This window comes from Scophthalmus maximus, chromosome 18 (genome assembly GCF_022379125.1).
Source record: "Scophthalmus maximus strain ysfricsl-2021 chromosome 18, ASM2237912v1, whole genome shotgun sequence".
Taxonomy (NCBI): domain Eukaryota; kingdom Metazoa; phylum Chordata; class Actinopteri; order Pleuronectiformes; family Scophthalmidae; genus Scophthalmus; species Scophthalmus maximus.
The window spans coordinates 7487679-7508076 of record NC_061532.1 but is presented as its reverse complement, the minus strand read 5'-3'; the positions used below and the strand labels follow the sequence as shown (position 1 = coordinate 7508076).

Sequence of the window (20398 nt, the reverse complement as noted above, 5' to 3'; positions counted from 1 at the left end):
AATCTTAACAATGGGAAACCTGATGCTTCGATGGCTGCTTTTTTTATCCTCCTGGGAAGCTGAACCTATGTATTTTTAATATAATGGCAGGCCATCTCTTTCCCACTTTGAAACACAACGTAAATTATAATAATTCTAAATAACTCTGCACTGAACTTCAGTCTGGATGTTTGACACATTTCAACCCACACTCACCATTTTGACCTAATGCAGCAACTTAATGATATTTGCTCATTTGGCAGATGCTTTTATTCAAAGCGACTTTACTTTACTATAGCTTTGCAAGGTTTAATACAACTTCAATAGAACTTATCTGAAATGTACTTCAGACTTTTTAGTGATTTAAGATGTCTCCCAAGTTACATCCTTAACTTTCTGCTCAAATCATGTTATTTCTTGTGCCATGTAGGACGCTGTGTTACACTGTCAGCCGCCCCCACTGCTGCACTGCTGTACACTAGATGTGGGCTGGTGGAATTGGCACACTGTTTAAAAGCATTTATAAAGCACCAGATTGTGGCCCCATGTTGGGAAATTAAACGCACCCACCCAGGCTGGGTGATGACGTGGTCACACATCTGCTCAGTTGCATTTCAACACAGTTAACAGGGTTATGGTGTGCAAAAACTGGTAAGTGTGTTGGAATGCAATCCAACAGCATCAGCATGTACTCCTCCGTAAAATCCAGCTTGAATTAAATGGTGTTCAGTACTTTATCATGCAATGAAAAAGTTAATGTTCTTAAATTAGAATAACAAGTCTCCGCAATGAATGCACAACATCCATTTTCCAAATATTCTGATATTTGTTGAAAATGTTATGCAGAAAATAAAACATGGCAATCTTTTGTTACAGTTCATAAAAAATAATGTATAACAACTTCTTGATATAATACACATCTTCAAATATGCAGCATTACCCTGCCCTTTATGAAGGTGTTACAATTTGTGCAGGCAAATATGCTGAAATATTTTGAACTCTATACTGCATCTACTAACACTACATCTGTGTGGCGCTGTTCATTGCTACAGCCATTTATCTCGTTCAAATCATCTACAAGATAAAGTCCATGGAAGTTCAAATAATATATGCATGCCCCCTGGTCAGGACCTAGCTCATCGATTATTCTGAAATCTATAATTTTACCCGGCGGCATCGCACTTCGCTCCTATTGGATACCAAGCTCAGCGGCTGATCTTTAGCCAATCAGAGGTGACTGCCTTGAAGCGCGGCACGATCCACAGTCTGTCATCGTTTAGCCGGACTGAGAGGGCGAAGGGAAATGAAGGCTAACACGTGGAGATAGCAATTCGTCGTGTTTTGCTTTTCACTTCAGGGTCGCGCAGTGCCTTTGTTCAACCGTGCCTTGTCAACGGCGACTCTGTGTCGTTAGCTAAAGGCGACGTCCACCTCCCAGCTTTAGTGGCGAGCTGGTTTAGCTGCCTTATCATGGCGGACAACGGAGACGACGATCCCCAGTACACAATCAAAGAGGGTGACCACGTAGTGTTGAAGCGAGGGGACATCTTCAAAGCTATTCAAGTTCTACCCAAAAAGTAAGTCAAACACTGTCAAATAGTTGTCTATTCAATATGAAAACATCCGCTCCGATTTGTGCCTCATTTATTTTAAATTTCTTGGGGGGGGGGTACACTGGTTGCTAGCTAAAACCATCACAGACACCTCACTAGTGATGGATATCTGTGACTATTAATCCACTGAAACCTTATGTACTGTACTGACATATCTCAATGAAGCGGTTTGTGATATGTTCCACTGATTTCTTCCTGTCCGATCCTCTCTCAGGAAGGTGATCTTTGAGAAGCAGTGGTTCTTCCTGGACAATGCAGTGGGTCAACTGTACAGCAGCACGTTCGAGATCGTGTCTGGGAACCTGCAGCCAAAGAAGCCCAAGGACACAGAGGGCTCGAGTGGTGTGTATCCTACTGATTAAAGCCACACAGCCACACATTCGTATTGACGTAATGCTCCATCGGGATACAGAACTGTATGGAGTGAAAGTTTGTTGACAACCTCTTACTCTCTCATTTTCACTTGGATTAAGATCTTTGTGTGTTCTTTCCAGATGCAAAGGAGGCGGGCACAGACAACAGGCACATTGTGGACGATGGGAAATCACAGAAACTGACCAGGGATGACATTGAGACGCTCAAAGAGCAAGGTCTGAAGGGTCAGGTACATCAGTAATCTTTAATATGCATACTTAAAAGGAGAGCGCCTTTTGTTATTGGGTCTGTTTACTAAAGAATAACACCGGTAATAGAAGAAGTTTTGTCTGTGTAGCCAAGGTCGGATATAACTTGTGCATCTGTTTGAATGATGTCAAAAAAGAAAAGACAAAAATTGGCAGCACGTTCCTTTATTACAGAGACCACATACAGTCGTAGTGCAATTATAACACACTCTTTTCACTAAGGGTGTATTCATCTGCAGCTGAGAAAAGTCTCCAACAAATGCACCTTTAAATCCTTTTTTGAGTAATGTTTCCTAAAACCTACAAATTTTCTGTGCCAGGTAAATACTATAAACACATGAAGGTAGATATTTGTGACTTGTTGGTAAAGATTTAAATGTCACAGGAATGCCAGCAGCAGGGTGAAAAATATGGAGAAATGATCCAGTACGTTGTTGGTTTTTATCTTGTCTTGGTTGGGACTTTTATCTTTTAAATGATCAGATAAAATGAAGAGGTATAGCAGGAGAGATGTGTTTTTGCTCCACAGGAAATCATTCAGCAGCTTATAGACAACAGCTCCACATTCAGAGATAAGACTGAGTATGCCCAGGATAAGTACATCAAGAAGAAAAAGAAGAAGTGAGTCATTTCTATTATTATAACCTTGCATACAAAACTGTTGAAGAGAAGACTAAGTGCCATAATTTGAGTTATCAGTTGTTCACATCTTGTGTTTTTTTCAGGTATGAAAACACCGTGAAGATTCTGAAACCGTCCTGTCGCATCTTGGCCATGATGTACCATGGCCGCGAACCAGGAAAGATCTGGTGAGTCAGCACGTGGTTCAGCAGAATGTGTGAAAGTTGGCTTTTAATTAGCGAAAGATCTGAATGTGTGATGTGTATGTTTCTGTGCAATGCAGCCACCTGCGGTATGACGCACTTGCCCAGATGTTGACTCTGGCAAACATCCACGCCGGCAGCAAAGTTCTGGTGTTCGAGACTTGCGCTGGCCTCGTGCTGGGCTCCGTCATGGAAAGAATGGGAGGTACATTAGTCCTGTCAACAGGAACGAAGTTGGACTCAAACATTTTAGGTTTTCTATTCATAGGTTGGATTTTTATTTTGTACTTTCTAAACAAAACCTTGTCTTTGCCCTCTGCGTAATTACCCTGACTTTCCTCCTCCTTCAGGCTACGGTTCAGTGATCCAAATGTACCCAGGAGGTGGGCCTGGGCGAGCGGGCATGGAGAGCTTTGGCCTCCCTGCACATTTCCACGATATGCTGCATGACTTTCCCATCTGCCATGTCAACGCTCTGCTGGCTGGCACTCTGGACACCACTGCCAAAGACCAAAGTGCTGGTATGATCTGCCTGTTTTGGATTTGATATGCATGTGTTCCTCTGATTGCCGGTTTGTTGTTATTATTATTTTTGATATTTATAAACCAAAACAGACTAGTTTAAGCTGCTATTTGAGGAAAATAATACCATTACTATTATTCAGGAAAAGGAAAGAGTTGTTCATTTATCATGTGACACTTTGCTGACATGTATAACCTCTTCCAGTTGAGAAGCAGTCGAACATGGCTGCAGACGAGGAGCAAAACCAGCCTGAGGTCAAGCAGCAGGTCAGCCCAGAGGAAAAGAGCATGGAGACCAACACTGGTGATGACGCTGCCCTGGACCAGGAAACAAAAGAGAGGGATCAACGCAGAGAAGCTAAAGTATGTGTATGTTTCTTACCTGATTAAACCAAGTTTCTTTTTTGGGGGGCAGATAATCAGGGTATTACAAAGACATACTGTAAAGTTAGAATTCTTGTTTGAAGAGACAAATTTACTTTTTCTTTCCAGGCTGAGGAAAAAAAGGTGAAGCTGGAGGAGAAGCGGAAAAAGCTGGCAGCAGTTGCCTCCCTGCTGGAAGGCAGAAATGCAGACGGGTTGGTGTGATCCGCTTTTTTCAGCATCATCCTCTTTGCCTTCCAGCTCTTGTTCGACCAGGTCTAACAACAATAGTAAATATAAACAGATCTACATAGAGATGAACAAATTGATTAAGAATAATAATTCCATGTGAAGTGTCTCCATAAAAGTCGTAATAAGTCATTCGCCTTCCTCTGAGCTCATGCACGGTGATTAGCGCACGCTGCCCTTACAAGATGAACAGAGTGATTGCCTTGCAGTTTCCTGTCATATAACATGAAGATTTTGCTTTATGGCCTTTTTTGTGATTGATTGATGGAGTGTTGTGAAGGTTACACCCAAGACAGATGAACAAGTATTGATTGGGTTAGCCTATTAACATACCTCTACACAACATCACAACACACACACTACAATAGATTTTCTGTACTCTTTTTGTGGACTGTGATCTATATATAGACTGTGAAATGAGAATAGGAAGGTGCTAAATTCTTTCAGTCTTCCGGTAAGAAGTCACACGCAGTCGTGAAATGTAAATTACGTTATTGCCTTTCGTACACATTTCCAATAACCGTGTGCTGTTGACATGCATTTCACATTGGACAACGTCTGCTCAATCATCTGTTTCTCTCTGGTTGCAGGTTGATTATCGCCAGCCGGTTTCACCCGTGTCCTGTCCTCATGGGCCTGCTCAAGTTCCTCTCCCCCTCTAGGCCTTTTGTAGTCCACTCCCAGTACAAAGAGGTACGATCATCACGGCCGGTTCCACCTACCCTCACCAACATCGCTATCGATGTCCTTCATGGTGTGAGGATAATTCACTATTTGAGAAGGAAACCCTCATTAGCTGCTCCTTGCACACAGGTTTTATTGCTCAGAGTTCCAGCGGGGAAATGTCCTTGTTACATTACTGCGGCGGACATCCCTGTCACTGCCAAGGAGTTACAATGCCTATCACGTCCCTGCACTTATTACCTCTATTGTGCTTATGCTGCTAAAAAGATAACTGTGTGCGTGCTGCGTGTCTCGACTCATTGACTCTGCTGTCCTCGTCCTAAATGCTTCTTTTTCCATCTCTTCCCTTCTCTTCCCCCCTCCTCAATCTCTGCAGCCTCTTATTGAGTGCTACACAAAGCTCAGGGAACAAGGCGGCACGGTCAACCTCCGACTGACAGACACCTGGCTCAGACATTATCAGGTAAACTTGTTTTTATGCCTCCCCGGTAGCGACGAGCTGGTGGCCCCGAGGCCCCTAATGTTTTCAGGTTGATCATCTGTCCAAATTTATATCCCGTTCTCATTAACGCGATATCTCCAGAACGCCTGGCGGGATTTTCATTACATCTTGCACAAACTTGAATTCGAGGATTAGAATTTCATGGTCAAATGAGGCTTGTTTTTTGGCCATTACTCAATAATTTACTATGACACAATTTCACACAATTTAATCACTGTCAAAGCTCAACTTAACTGTGAGAACACTATGTATATGTATGCACAATTTTTACAGCGTATTGGTCTACTGCCAAGTTGTGCATTGGATTAATAAATAGGAGTATTTCTCAAATAATTCAAGCAGTATAAATAACGCTGGTTTTCATCAGTAATTACTGTCACATTCGTTTAGTTGAAACCACCTGATGTTTGGCATTCTTTTTTAGTAAATTATTTGATTAAGTCAAGATGACCAGAATTGTTGATTGATTTTCTGTTGATCGACTACTTGTTTTAAATAAGCGTCTATCATCAAACTGTCGCAGTCCTTTCTTTGCGAGTTCCAGGGTGTTGTGCCTCAGGCCACATCTCCATCAGTGATATTAGAAACGATTTTCTGCCGTATCAATCTTTGCGATAAGAAACGTATCACTGCCCCTGATCCATTAATGCAGCATTTCTCCGGCATAGTCTCCCACAGCCCAGTCTTATTTTTTATTTTTTTTTGTCCTTTAGTGTTTGCATACTCCCAAGGTCCCTCAGGACCAATGTGTTATTTCGTCCAGCCACTCCGGTATTTATTTATGTGTCCTGACTGTATTTCTGTGCCGTGTCCCTAGGTGTTGCCCAACAGGACCCATCCTCTGCTTCTGATGAGTGGGGGCGGGGGCTACCTCCTCTCAGGGACAACGGTTGCCACGGACCGCGCCAAACCCGGGGGCTCCCAGCGATCTGAGGAACCAGCACCAAAGAGACAGAAACTGACAGACACCGAGGGATAAACAAACAGAAGCATCAGATCTTTTCAGGGCACATTTTCTAACGGCGTACAGGGATTTCCCTCAAGCACTGACCTTCCTTTCTGCTGAACTGATTTGACACGTGTGTAATAAGAGAGACCGAGTGTCTGGTCTGTACTCATCAAACCCCATCTCCCATCTCCCGTCTTGTGTATTCAGATCAGTGCAGACGGAGGCGTAATGCTGAGGAGTAAACTGTGCGCCGGTTTAGGCTCTCGGAGCTCACTGTACGTTTTATGTAAGAAACTGCTGAAATTATCTTTTTTGTGTTGAGAGAAAGTGGCAGGTTTGTGTTTGATTCCCTGAGACCAGGACTTAAAACATTTTTTTTTTTCAAGTTAATGCTCCCCAGCTTCTAGGTTAACTTTTTTATTTTATTTTATGTCGTTATTCCTGCAGAAAGTGCAATTTTTTTAATATGATCCAATCCAATTATGAAGCTTCACCGTGTGCTAAATCTGTATCTGCACAGAATTAAAAACCAGTACTAAATGTTGTGTGAACACTCTTTCCCCCCCCCCATCAAAAAATAATTTGAGAGATCTTTGTTTGGTCCCAGAACAACTCTTTTTTTTATTGAGTGCAGACTGAGCAAAGTTTTCAGAACAAAATTATTGTCAATAATTTGTTCCAGATATATAACATTTTCGCTTTTTCTTTTGTATAAACATCAAAACCATTCCCATGCTGATTAAGTTAACATTAAAACATCACAAATACAATGATTAACAAGTTGATATGAATGATTTTTGGCAAGGCTTTTTTTTTTTTTTTTCTGTTACACTGTAATCACACTACGCTGACAGACATGCGGTAAGACAGCAGCAGTGATCTTCTCATGGTGTCTTGAATGCTGTCCGTCCCGGCCTATGCACTGTTGTCATGCAATTTTGCAGCGATTTTCTGCAACTCCATGTCCATCGCCGCCAGGCTTTCCAGCTTTTTGTCCTGGAAAACATATTATATTTACACATCAGCAACTAAAAGCCAAACAACAGTCTAAACATTTTTTTCCCAAGTCTGCCTCAGATTTTACGTAATATTCAGTATTTTGTTTTGAAAGACCCCTTATCCCTTGAGCTGTAGTGCTCTTAAAATAATGAATAAAACACCTGTGTTTTGTGGTGTAAGCTCTTTTTAATGGGGCACTATGACTGTGATTGCTCTGGGAGGTGATAATCATGAGATTTGTAGTGTAATTACTGTGTGTGTTTGTGAGAGAGGGAGTAAAAAATGGAAGAAAGAAAATAAAAAGGACATAAGTCCAGTGAGAGAAGAGCACATCTGACTAATGCAACAGTAGATTCTAAGAGAGTTGAACGAGTCACTGCCCATGATTTTTCCCTTTGTGTGTATTCGGGACATGCTCGTGAGGCACAGATCCTTGTGTGCATTTGCACAGATACATATTCCTGCTGATGCTCTGTGGCCCTGCGGGCTGAATCCTGACATCTCCATGTCGACTGGAGATTTCCATAATGAGCCTAGCTGCTCTGTCCCCCCCAGAGAAACTGGAGTGGTTGAGGTATGGTCGGCTGGATGCGTGTCGTGGACATTGTTTATTGGAATAGCTGCAAACTGAAATTCTTAAACATTATGGATCAGCAATGTGATGCGACATGTAAATGTATCTACTCTCAATCATCTTTTAACTGATTGAGATTTGAATGTACATCAAAATCTTTGCCTGAATCCTGGCTGCTGCATATATCAATACAAATGTCAGACATGAGATACTGGGTTTGCGTAGTAAATTACAATGTGTACTAACTGACCTTTTTTTTTTCTAGACTTCAGTTCAGTGGTCGAGCAGGAGAGAACATGACAGTGAATGCAGTAAGCATTTTTTTTTTCTGCAGTAAGTGAGTGCAACGTTTACCTCCTGCGGGGTGAGTGCTCTCGGGTGCGTGATCCTCTTCACCTCCTCTGCGTTAGAATGGTTGGCCAGCCGGTTCATCTTATAGCTCACCAACTTGGCCAGTTCGTCCATCTGAACACATTAAAGGAATAACCAACACATGTCTTCAACTGTGCAATGTAATGATGCAAAGAAATAGCAAATTAAACTGTTTTGTTTTGCTTCAATCATACATACAGGTGAAATGTCAAGTCATCTCACCAGGCCCACCTTGTTCGAGGGTGCTGCGTGTTCATCAGAGTCCCGCTTAAACCAGGCAGGATGGTAGTAGCCCCTGTAAATCCAGGGATTGCGCTTCTCTGCCAGATACCTGAAGAACAGCTGCATGTCAGAGGCTGTACTACCAGTGCTCTGCTGTGCAAAATCTGCATTTGTTTCGACTGGAATTACTGAACTGTTTCGTGCTCTGGGGTACATGCACAATTTGATAGTAAAGGGTGGGACGAAAGATGGAAGTACCTCAGATCTTCGTCCCCGTCCTTTGCAGCCTCCTCCGACTCCTCTGAAACACCCCTTTGCTCTTCCTCTTCCTCTGATGAGCCTCCAGCGCGCTTGTGAATTTTCTTTTTGTGGTGGTATCGATGTGTCGGTTTCCAGATGCGCTTTTCAACCTCTCCCTCTTCTTCTCCTTGCCTTTTGTCAAAGTCCCAGCTCTCCTGGCTGCGTTCTCCATCCTCGGCGAGTTCCTCATCACGTCTTTGTCTCCTCTGGTGGTACCTGCCGGGCCTCCAGTTTCTCTTTTCCCTTCCTGTGTCAAAGTCCCAGCTCTCCTGGCTGCGTTCTTCATCGGGCTCTTCTCTTGCTCCTTCGGCGAGTTCCTCATCACGTCTTTGTCTCCTCTGGTGGTACCTGCCGGGCCTCCAGTTTCTCTTTTCTCTTCCTGTGTCAAAGTCCCAGCTCTCCTGGCTGCGTTCTCCATCTGCCTCGTCTTGCCCATCCTCGGCGAGTTCCTCATCGCGTCTTTGTCTCCTCTGGTGGTACCTGCCCGGCCTCCAGTTTTTCTTTTCCCTTCCTGTGTCAAAGTCCCAGCTCTCCTGGCTGCGTTCTTCATCGGGCTCTTCTCTTGCTCCTTCGGCGAGTTCCTCATCACGTCTTTGTCTCCTCTGGTGGTACCTGCCGGGCCTCCAGTTTCTCTTTTCTCTTCCTGTGTCAAAGTCCCAGCTCTCCTGGCTGCGTTCTTCATCAGGCTCTTCCCTTGCTTCTTCAGAAAGATCTTCGTCACGTCTTTGTCTCCTCTGGTGGTACCTGCCAGGCCTCCAGTTTCTCTTGTCTCTCTCATCAAGACCCCAAGACTCCTGGCTGCGATCCTCATCTTCCTTCTCCTCTGATGGCCCATCACCACGTTTGTGGAGTTTCTTCTTGTGGTGGTAGCGGTGTGTAGGTTTCCATATGCGCTTATTTCTCTCCTCCTCCTCATCCCCATGCCTTTTGTCTACATCCCAGGCCTCTTGGCTACGTTCTTCCTCTGGCTCCTCCCTCTCCTCTCCTAAAGGTTCCTCATCTCGCTTGTGGGGTCTTTGGTGGTATCTCCCAGGCCTCCAGCTGCCCCTCTTCTCCCGCTGCACTTCCTCGTCGTTCTCGAGTCTCTTCTCCTTCTCATCACCCAGACTCCAGGATTCTTGGCTGCGCTCGTCCTCGGGGTTCTCTCTCTTGTCTTCCACGGATTTCAGCAGTGCCTCGATGTCTTTCACATCTGTTGCCTGGGCCTCAGTATCCTCAGGGCGACCTCTGACCTCCTCTTCATGAGTGGCTATCCCCCCCACACTCTTCTTGTCCAGTGGGGCATGTTTAACCCCTGTGACAGAGCAAAAGGATAATCAAACGAGCTGCAAAGATCCATTTAGAATAGCTCTTAGGAACAGGTTATTATTGATTTGTCATTTTATTTCCATCCAGATCAAATGTATTACTCTGGTGGATGGCTTTTTTTCACGTTTATGTTAAATGAGAATCTTTTCCTGAAGTGGCATGAAAACTGTGAACATGTTAATCTCAATGACTCTATTTATGTTTACCAGTTGTTCGGCAAGACATTCAGTGTGACAGTATGTTTTATCAGTTCAATTCTACCGTCTCAGCAACCAAACAGTCACAGTTTCCCTCCAATCGACCTGTTTGTCAGTTGACATCAAAGTGTCTGAATGGATGGATTGGATGATGGGCATGAGAAATAACATGAGTCGTGTGCTGCCAACCTGCTTGGAGAATGTCTCTGCATTCCTGGTGCAGCTGCGCGTCCGGTTTGGAGAGAGCTTTGGACAGGACTTCAACCAAGCACTTTGTCACCTGCAGAAACACAACACACTCAACGTGCAGCCCTGTGCTCCAATGACGCCTTTGGACGGATAGTTCATTATGAGAAAACACATACCACATCTTCCCTCTGTCCTTCTGCCCCCACTGGAAACGCGAGATTTTCTGCGTCAGAGAGAAGAAGAAGAACAACAACGTTCAAGTCAAAGGTGGAAACGTCAGCGAACAGAAAAACGGGCTCCGCGCGCATCCGCGCGCAGCAGCGTCTCTGTCCGCGGTCCTGAACTGACCTGCGAGAAGCAGAGGACGACGAGCCGCCACCAGCTGCCTTACCAACCTGTCAACAGAGCCGCGACCGCAGCCAGGACCAGGAGGACGCCCATCTGCAGGGGGACGAGGGTCACGGTCCAAGTGCACCCGTGCCGAGGAGAGGAGGAGACGGGTGCCGACCGCGCGCCGGCTGCTCTGAGGCAAGAGGCGGAGAGCAGCGCCTGAAATAGGGAGGGGAGTGCGCTGGGGACGCGTGGGAGGGACGTCAGGACCCATTAGACCCCGTGTCCACGGCTCCAGACAGGCCCGCAGGGCATCTGGTTAGTGTCGCCGTTCACAGGCGACAACAACAACAACAACAACAACAACAAACCAGCTTGTGCGCGACGTGGCGTGTTTGCGCCCTGGTGCCACGCGGCGCACACGACCCACGACCAGGAGTGTTCTCCCTGTGTCACCCTGCGACATCACGTTGTGTCCAGTGATTGTCTGTTGATGTCAGAGAGAAGCCGGTTCATCTCAGCTATCCGCACTCTGTCACTAGATTCCACTGCACATATTAACACGATAACTGCAATATTGATCTGTGCAAAAACAAACAGGTAGCCACTGTAGCATTTATCAGTCTCGTCAGGATCAGTGTCTTTGGTCAGATTTTAAACTTGTGTTTGCACTGACAGCCCCTCTAATTTACTTCCTCTGGGGTTTTTTTCCTCTCTCATTAACGATCTGTTCTGTTCTGTTGCACTCTGTGGCTAATTCACTCAAATTTGGTTTCCCCCTTTTTGTGTTTCATACAGACTCCCTGCAGTCTCCTGCAAAGGTTATGTAATGCAGCCTTATTACTGCAATGTCCTCCTACTTTTATGTCGGCTCCAGTGATTAAATGTGGGCTAATGTACCATATATATTAAGTACTAGACATACACAGCCAAGGGCTGTGACCAACCCTGAGTCAGAATCAAACCCCGACTGACTCCTCAGGCATTCGTTCAGCCCTCAGCGAATCCCACCCAGATCCCCCTGAGACCCAGTGGGCTGCAGTACCAGTAGAGGAAAACTAGTGAAATGAGTCTTCGATCAATAGCTGTTGTGGCTAACAGTCAAGTAGAACAGATATATTAATTTATACATTTTTTCCCTCTGTTATTTCCCTTTGTACCTGCACAGTGCTGCTCTGACCAGAGGAGCTGAACACCTTCAAAAAACAGTTGCTGTAGAGAAATATATATATATATATATATTTATCTCTTTGAGTATGTGAGAGGATCTGATCTTCCTTTCGAATTTCTTCTTTTAATCCCCAACTCTCCAGGCAGTGTCTGAACAGCCTCTGAATCAGCGACTGCTGCTGTCTCCACAACAAAGCCCGGGTCGGGAAGAGCTGACATGTGCGGTGACAGAGCTGGATCGTAGTAGGCTCGGCTCAGCGCAGCTCAGAACATTCAAACTGACAACTACTGGCATCTTCTTTTGGCACTTTTTTCTTGCTCCCTTGTGCAGCAGTTTGTTTTTCTCCCCTAGTGCATATATGCTTTTATTCAGAGGCAGGGAACACAGAAGAGAAAAGTGACCAGTTAGAGACCCATGAGAATGGGAAACCGTGGATGTGACCTACAGGCCCGTGTAGAAATGTGTTTTCACATGGGGTGTTTATACAACAAGCGCTGACCTTAATGTATGGAAAAGTGCATTCAATTCCGATCATCCAACATCTTGGAAACCATAAGCCCAGAAACTACAACAGCTGCAAGCAAAAATGCGAATGTGCTGCTTCACAAATCTGCTCTCTCGACTGTGCTCCTCGTGCCTACATGGCCGGCTACTGACATCAATCTTTGTTGCTGCAGACGGCCTCCATTGTGGTAACTGAAACGATTACTGCTCAGAGCATAAAACAATAATGTCAGACAGCGAATCGAACATCCAAGCAAAACGCGCTGATCCAGAGCAGCCAGCGTGCCTGTAGTCTTTTGTGTGAATGATGGCAGGACAACTCTTCGATTTGGACATTTGCACCGTGTACAGTGAGCAGCAGCAGCACGGTGCTCTGCAGTTTCCTCTACGTTCCCAGGGGAACAGTCATGTCTGTGACTGAGGCTCAGTCCCATCCAGCCCCTGGGTATCAAATGCACTGAACCACTGAATTATACAAGTCCCTCGCTCTGGACAATATGTGAGTTCCTGTGAATGTTTGTGCTCTCACGTGTGACACCGTGGATGTGTTTTTTTTGTGTGGCCTTTACTGTTATTGCTCCGGGCCTGATTAATATTTTAGTGAACCATGAAGACATGGGCGCTTTCAGGCAGGAAGCAAAGAAGTGAGGGGGGCTCAATGTGGCTCAATGTGTTCAGATGTGCACGACTCACAGATCAGCCCCTGTGAGCAACAACACCAGCCCTTTCATCACCACAATTTACATGCATGGACAATAGGCGAGCGGCGCACAATGAGCACAATGCGATGTGCTGCATGAAAGCCTCGGCTGGGCCTTGATCTTTGGTGGAGAAAAGCTTTGTGTTTGGCTCAAAACTACCGAGCAACTTTGATGTCCCATGACAATGGGAATGTTTCTTTGGTGATCTTTGGTCAAATGCACTTGGTTTTGAAAATGTGAGTCTGGCTATTGCATTATTACGGTCTGACGTTGTTAAGTTGGTGGCTTTCTTTTGCTTTTGAAGGTCTTTGAGCACAATTTAAAATAAGATATCATGCAAAATGTACAGTGATTAATCAACGTCTGTCCATCCTCCACATGCAATCTGATGTTAGTGGAAATAGTTTCCAAGCAATACTGACAATACATCAAACTAAAAGTATAATGACTTAAAACTCACTGAAAAACAGTAATTTAAAGCATGAATAAAACAAAACAAAAACTCAACTAAAGAAATGTTCTATGCTGCTGGTACCAGCCCACGAGAAGCATGAGGTGCACCTTGTGTGTCTTTTTGTATAAGTCAGTAGTAAAAACAAAACTAAAACTTACAATTAACATCAGAATGTTTGCATTAAAAAAATATGAATCATTATTCACCCCATCTCAGAGGCTGCATTGACCCGGTTAAGGGGGCAACAGGTGGAAGATACATGTCCTACAGCACTATTGATGGCAATGGTCCTCTCTTTTGGTCGGGACTGAAATATCTCTACAGCTATGGGATGGATTTTCATGGGAGTTTGCACAGACATTCAAGGTTCCCTGCTAAACATCAGCATGTCAGCACAGCCATTGTGAATATATGAGCATTCTGACATTAGCAATTTGCTCAAACTCAGTGGAACTTTGGTAAAGCCCTCACAGAGATGCTATCAAGGCTGTGGATTTGAAGGTTTATTGACACAGGAAACCTCTTCAAGACAGGACATCAAGATTATTTTATAAAGCAGGACTCACTCGTACTCGTAATGTAGCATACCCCCAAAGAAACTTTGAAAAAGCAGTCGAGGCATAATCAGCTTCTCGCCCTCTTTGACTGACTGGTTATCCTACTTATCCTTACTTATATAGTAAGCCGACATGTTAACAGGTGAAGTGCTGCTGGGAAATAAAGGAGAATAAGCTGGAATACATTGCCGGTTACAGTACAAAGCTGCTTGGCTGATTATGCATCCAAATGGGACGATGGAGGACTTGTACTTGTATCTTTTACACAAACTGTAATGACATTATCATCGCTATTTTAGCAGCCGGGTGGTTTCTCAATGTAATACTCAATGGGACCCGAAAAGCCCTGCGCAAGATTGATATGGCCAATAAAGAGGATTCAGCTGTGATTTATTGTGTAATACAGGATTTGAATCATCCTCATTACCGGACTCACCGGTGAAGGCTAATTAAAAAATATGTATCCTAATTAGAATCCTTTCGCTCCTCTCACTTCTTTTTGTTTTGAATTTAAATTGGATTCAGCTCCGCAATCAAATATCCTGAACAGGAACCATGGTGACCTGTGGAAAATCAAAACCAAGTGTGTGTGTGTTTGTGCGCGCTCGCGCTTGCGCTTGTGCGTGTGCGTGTGTGTGTGTGTGTGTCTGTGTTCTGCCATCACCCGAGAGTAATACAGACTGTGCTTTGGTAAAACTGCTTCATTTCAGTAATATGAGTAAAGTATCGTAATGAGGTCTTTGGGGGTAGAAAGGCATAATGAGTAAGTAAGGATGAAATAGTGATAAATGAGGATAAATTATGAATGGAACAGAGCAGGGCCGCTTTTATGAATAACGTGACAACTCTTAAGGTATATTTTTCTTAGAAGAAAAATTTCCTGTGACTGTGCATGGTACTCGCTGCCCTGATAGTTACTTCAAAATTGTACTTGTGCTGTGAAAATTTGTGACACGTTGTGAGTAAAAGAAACAATATGGAAGGTAAAATGAAGACATGTTTTGGTGCGAGTTGAGAAAAGGAATGTGTTCATTTTAATTTTGAATCATGATTATGATTATGATTACGTGATCATACTTGGCTCACTCCATTTCCCCCTGTGATCTGTGTCGACTTCATGTCCAGATTAAAAAATCAATTCCAGACAGTGTCATCACACTGGCTGACATTTTGACAGCCCATGTCCGAGTCGGTGAGGATGTCGAAACCCGTATATCCAGCCAGAGCGCCCAGAGCCTGTCTGCTGAAGGATGTAACACCAGCAGCACTGTCGGTGCAGCAGGAACTGGTTTTTAAAGGGATTAGTTGTCAGCCAAAATGTGCCGCTGAAAGTCCCATGGTTATGGACGACGCAGTGTCAACGCTGCTCAGCCCAATGAACAAATATGTCTCAAGTAGCCCTGGGAAGAGATGATTACAGAGTGTAGATCAGTTGCTGACAGCTCAACGTGTTTCGTTTAGCCACCCTCATGAATCCCTGTGCATCATAGCTGTAATATGTTCTGTTTTGTTCTTTCCTTTGAAATGTTAAGACTCTATTGAGGTTTACTTTATCCCTTTGTTTTTATTACAAAGATATGAAAGACTATAGGAAGATCCCATTTTCATTAGAATGTTGCGAAGCTATGATTTGTGCATGGAAACACAGTGGCAAGACAAAGTAAGTGAACCCTTTGGAATCATACGCGCTAAAATATTTTCATAAGTGGTCATATCTTCATCTAAGTTACCATCATCGGCAAACACGTCACAGCTGATAACAGGAATCATTGTTTTGTTTTTGTCCGTGTCGAATACATCATTCAGAACTTCCCAGTGTAGCTTGGGAAAAGTTTATGAACAGATCATAAATGTTAAGTGGGCTATTATCTCATGCACATTGTGTTTGACTATACTTGTGACTGATGAAGATCACATTTTAGGATAGTGGTAATAATTTCTAAATGAGCCTCTTAATCTCGGGCTTACTCTGAAAGACCAAATGTTTCAATTACCTTTACAATAATTACAACTAGACTAGTTGTATTGTAATAATCTATTATTCATAAGAACGATTTTAAGTCACACAGCTCCGCTTCCCGAAACATTGCAGCTGTTGCTGCTCATCATTCATATTTAATCACCACAAACATAACAAAAGATTTACTGCCACACATCTGAGGATGCTCACAAACCTTTTGCACCGAACCTCTGCAGTGAATGAAAATTGAATCGGCCAGTGTGGCTTCATGTGCCTTTCCCTCCTGGTTTTTTTCATCATGGGTATTGATTTCAAAGTGTTAATGCAAAGTAGCCTGATCACAGATTTCCATCAGCACGGCAGAAGGAGAGATCAATACGAACTTTCCTCATGCAGCCAGCAAACAGTTTATTAACATGTGAGGCCAGGCTGAAAAGGGAATTCTAAAACTTCAAGATCTTTCTCGCTCTGTTTGGCCGTGTGCTTCCACACTGGGGAATATTTCGTTTTGCAAAATCAGGAATGCAGTTATTGATAGTACTTGAAAACCTCTAACCTGCAGGAACAACTTCATTTTCTTAGGTCGGTGAGTAAGACTTTAAAACATTTAAGATGAGTAATGTATTTTATACTGCAGGAAAGTGGGTATTGTAATAATTACTAATCTCATTCTCTTATCCAGTCTGTCATATGGACATGACATTAAACGATGATTGATGCTGCCCTGGGGCAGCTTTCCTGCTGTGACCTTCAGCTCTGGGGTTAAACTGACATTGATGTTAAGCGTTCTTCACAGGGGGGGGGGGCATCGAGTGATATGGATTCAGGACTCTGGCAGCTGCAGGAGAGAATTTGATTAGTTTGTCTGAATTCCCCCTGAAGCTCCAAGGTTTAAAGGTTGCCACACTGTCACTAAGTGTGAAGCTTTTTATTTCATCCTGACCTCAGACCGAGCATCCGAGGGACTTTGGTGACTTTCAGGTAACATTTGTCTTGGCGTTAGATAGCAGAGAGCATCATGTTGTACCACTTTAACTCTTGATCGTTGTACACCAGTTGATGTACATGATTTCATTTCCAGAGTTTGACCATGGAAACTGGAACAACTCCAAGTGGACATTTGTCATATCACACGCTTTGCTTATTTAACAAGGGAGGAAACATGCATGCAGGGTCTCTGGTGCAAATTGGTTGCTAAATATGATATTTGTTGTTGCTGCCTAAATAATGAAACACTTTCACAAAGGGATCCTCACTTGAATGCAAAAAAACATTCAGATCAATAACTAAAACCAGGACAAGCATCAGCATTAAAGATTGTATGGGAAACCTCTTTCAGGTATAATTTTCACTACAAGGACTGTGTTACTTATTGTAATGGAAACCTTCCGAGGAAGTTTAACTCAATAGCACTTCCTCTCTGCAAGGATACTCCCACCGGTGTCAAGATCAATGGCAGATGGGTAACGACGTTGTGTCTTCCCCTCACTGACTCACGTTTGAATGGATTGGTGCTGGCACATGTTTGCTTTGAAAAGGTCCGGGCTTTCAGCTGGACACAAGCATTAGCCATTCAGCCTTTAATGTGATTTAACTCAACCGGGGGAGTTGGGGCGAGAGACGCATGCATGTTTGATGTAAAACTAGCAGATCCTCCTCATACGGAGTCATTTTCTACTGGTCTGTCCGAAGGAAGACGTGAATGTCTCACCGCTCACTGTCACTCCATGTCTTACAGCATGGTCACCGTGCCACAGAGACGCTCCAGGACGATTTTGGATTATTTTTCCTCCTCATTCCCTCATGTGCAACTAGGACACAATGGCTTGTTGCCACAGGCTTTATGTGCAGTGACATGTGCTGCCTGAATATTCTTTGTTGCTTTTAACACCTGTGTTTACGTCTGCAACTGTTTTTCCTCTCATAACGTGTCAGAATTAGTCTGTGCTATTGTGTGAAATGCCTTTGCACACTTGACAGCATGAATCTGAGTCATACTACCCCTCATGAAGTGCGAGCGTGAAGTGGCTGCATCACAGCTGTCATTCTCTAAATATCAGATAGGACAGGGAGACGCGTGTCTGTTCGGTGCAGAGCTGCTGTTGATGTGTGTCATCCCTGAGGGGGAATCACTGGGACACAGTATGTTTCGTAAGCACCGGGCAACTTGACGTGTGGTGGAAATCTTCATTTCCTCGAGGAATGAACAAATAAATCATTCAAATATGACACGTTTGTCTGCAAGTCATATTTGATTGAACAAAGTCAAGAGTACAACAGAGTCTGTTCAGCTGGTTCAGAGCTCTTTCACCACGGGAAGGTTCAGAGGTCTGACCCAGATCATAGAGAAAGACATCTTAAACAACCAGGCCATGCATGGCCGGGGTCAACAAGAGGGTTGGCCCTTTCACCTTTCTAAATCCTTCTTTCCTGGCCCAAATGTCTTATTTCCCCTAATAAAGCCAGGTGTTTATTCACCCTTGTCAACAACACTTTCCTTTATCTGAATTTCTAATCCGGGCTGAGCTACTTATTACAATTCGTAAACAGTCTTTACCACATTCCAGAAACACAATTTAAACAGAATATATGTTAAATAAATGATTATATGAGAAATTTAAACCACAATTCCCCCTTTGACCAGAAAAAATGACCACTCACATGAAAATATACATTTATCATAACATCAGTGAATCAATACAGGTGCAGGTGGACACATCACAAACTAATAAATCCACATATTTAACACATAAAACTCTTGGAAAACAGGAAAAATATCCCCAGCCATCAATGTCAGAACCAATGTCTACATCAGATTGGTCATTCGTACGGTGGAGACTGCATAGTTCAGCTTCAGAAAACAAATGTGGTACTTCATGTCTACGTTTACATTTACTGTACCGTTATCATAGATGTGAGATCTTGCATGTGTGATGTACAAAACCACTTTTTAATGGGCTGAAGGCTCAAACCAGAATAACACATTTTACACCATCTCCCCACAAATTGGCTGAATTGCCTCTCCAAACTCAACCATGACAAATCACCCTGTCTGATCATGTTTCACAAAATGATAAAGCGGCACTATTTAGAAAAAATGTTGCAGGGAATTTATGATGTCCTAGATCAAGGCCGTTTTTTCAATAAAGTTTAGCATTCTGCAAAGAGCACTCTTTGGATTATAATTACTCACTTGAATGGCTGCACTTTGCAAATAAACCAGTACATATTAACATTATAAAAAATGTCTCAAAGTTCAAAGTGGCCCCACGCCCTGTTGTGGGTTACTTTAACCTGACATCAAACACCACCCGGGAACCCAGAGATGGGTGATGAGGGCACGACGGCTGACCATGTTGTGTCCTATCAGTGCTGGGATTGAGTCTAATAATCCTTCCCCAAAATACTCTGCTGCACACGATTCGACATGTTTATCAGCATCGCACAAGGAGATCATATCAAATCTCTGGATTCTCCTCCCCCCTCCAACTGAAGGAAGCACGCCCTCTCTTTGAAGGCCTACATACGTTTTATCACACAATCTTCCCAATTTTGTCCCGTCAGCTGATTGCGACAGTTTGAAGTACGGGCTCACTGTGATTAAAGAAGTACATCAGCTAAAACTGTCAGTGTTCTTTCAAAGCAAAAAAAGAGTGAAGAGCTTTATTTTTCCTCAGTTTTTATCCTCAACACAAATTGAGTAAATTAAAGAGGTAAGCATTTGCATGAACATATACTTTTCATACTAAAATGTGAATATCCTGAAGAAAATCTTCATTGCTGCTGCTTCAAAATGGATGCAGGAGGAAGTCTAGCCGACTGCTGCAGACAGTAGCAGAAAATAACATCAACAATAAGTCAACAGAATTAAATATAGTTGTAACAAGAGCAGTAAATCAAAATTATACTGGCACAAAACACCTTGTCAGCCTCTGAGTTTGGTTAAAGCTGGAAGTTGTGCCTAAACAACAGTTTTGCCAAAACCAGGAATTGAACACTTTAAAGTTGCGATATTAATGTCGGACAGGAGGCTTTTAGCAGAAATCACTTAAATTATAAAATAATGTAAACATGATAACAGAGACTGTTTCATGTTCTTATCATCTTACCTTGACCTATTTTAAACTTTACAACTCACATGATAAGAGAAGATAAATTACCCATTGGGCCGAAGAGGACCTCTTCTCCTCCTTTGATTCCTGAGCTTTTGGATTGGTTGTGTGTGTTGTGTGTGTGTGTTGTGTGTGTGTGT

At 43.5% G+C, this 20398-nt stretch overlaps 2 protein-coding genes across 3 annotated transcripts; one reads left to right on the top strand and one right to left on the bottom strand.

Annotated features, from left to right (window-relative positions):
- Positions 1 to 1247: 1247 nt before the first annotated feature.
- On the top strand, positions 1248 to 6848 carry trmt6 (tRNA methyltransferase 6 non-catalytic subunit). The gene is made up of 12 exons (XM_035618155.2): positions 1248 to 1556; positions 1807 to 1934; positions 2087 to 2196; positions 2745 to 2836; positions 2941 to 3024; positions 3120 to 3244; positions 3390 to 3560; positions 3767 to 3924; positions 4054 to 4139; positions 4764 to 4866; positions 5234 to 5320; positions 6177 to 6848. Exons 1-12 carry the CDS (start codon positions 1450 to 1452, stop codon positions 6336 to 6338), a joined length of 1413 nt encoding a protein of 470 aa, XP_035474048.2. The 5' UTR covers positions 1248 to 1449; the 3' UTR covers positions 6339 to 6848.
- Positions 6849 to 7089: 241 nt separating this feature from the next.
- Positions 7090 to 11012, bottom strand: chgb (chromogranin B). Of its 2 annotated transcripts, none has more exons than XM_035618156.2 (7): positions 10865 to 11012; positions 10646 to 10692; positions 10470 to 10560; positions 8734 to 10069; positions 8476 to 8584; positions 8236 to 8346; positions 7090 to 7304 (listed from the first exon to the last, which is right to left on the bottom strand). In XM_035618156.2, exons 1-7 carry the CDS (start codon positions 10908 to 10910, stop codon positions 7224 to 7226), a joined length of 1821 nt encoding a protein of 606 aa, XP_035474049.2. In that variant the 5' UTR covers positions 10911 to 11012; the 3' UTR covers positions 7090 to 7223. The 2 variants fall into 2 exon arrangements, with proteins under 2 accessions (XP_035474049.2, XP_047184726.1); XM_047328770.1 differs by having other exon boundaries at positions 8485 to 8584; positions 10865 to 11010.
- Between the last annotated feature and the right edge of the window lie 9386 nt (positions 11013 to 20398).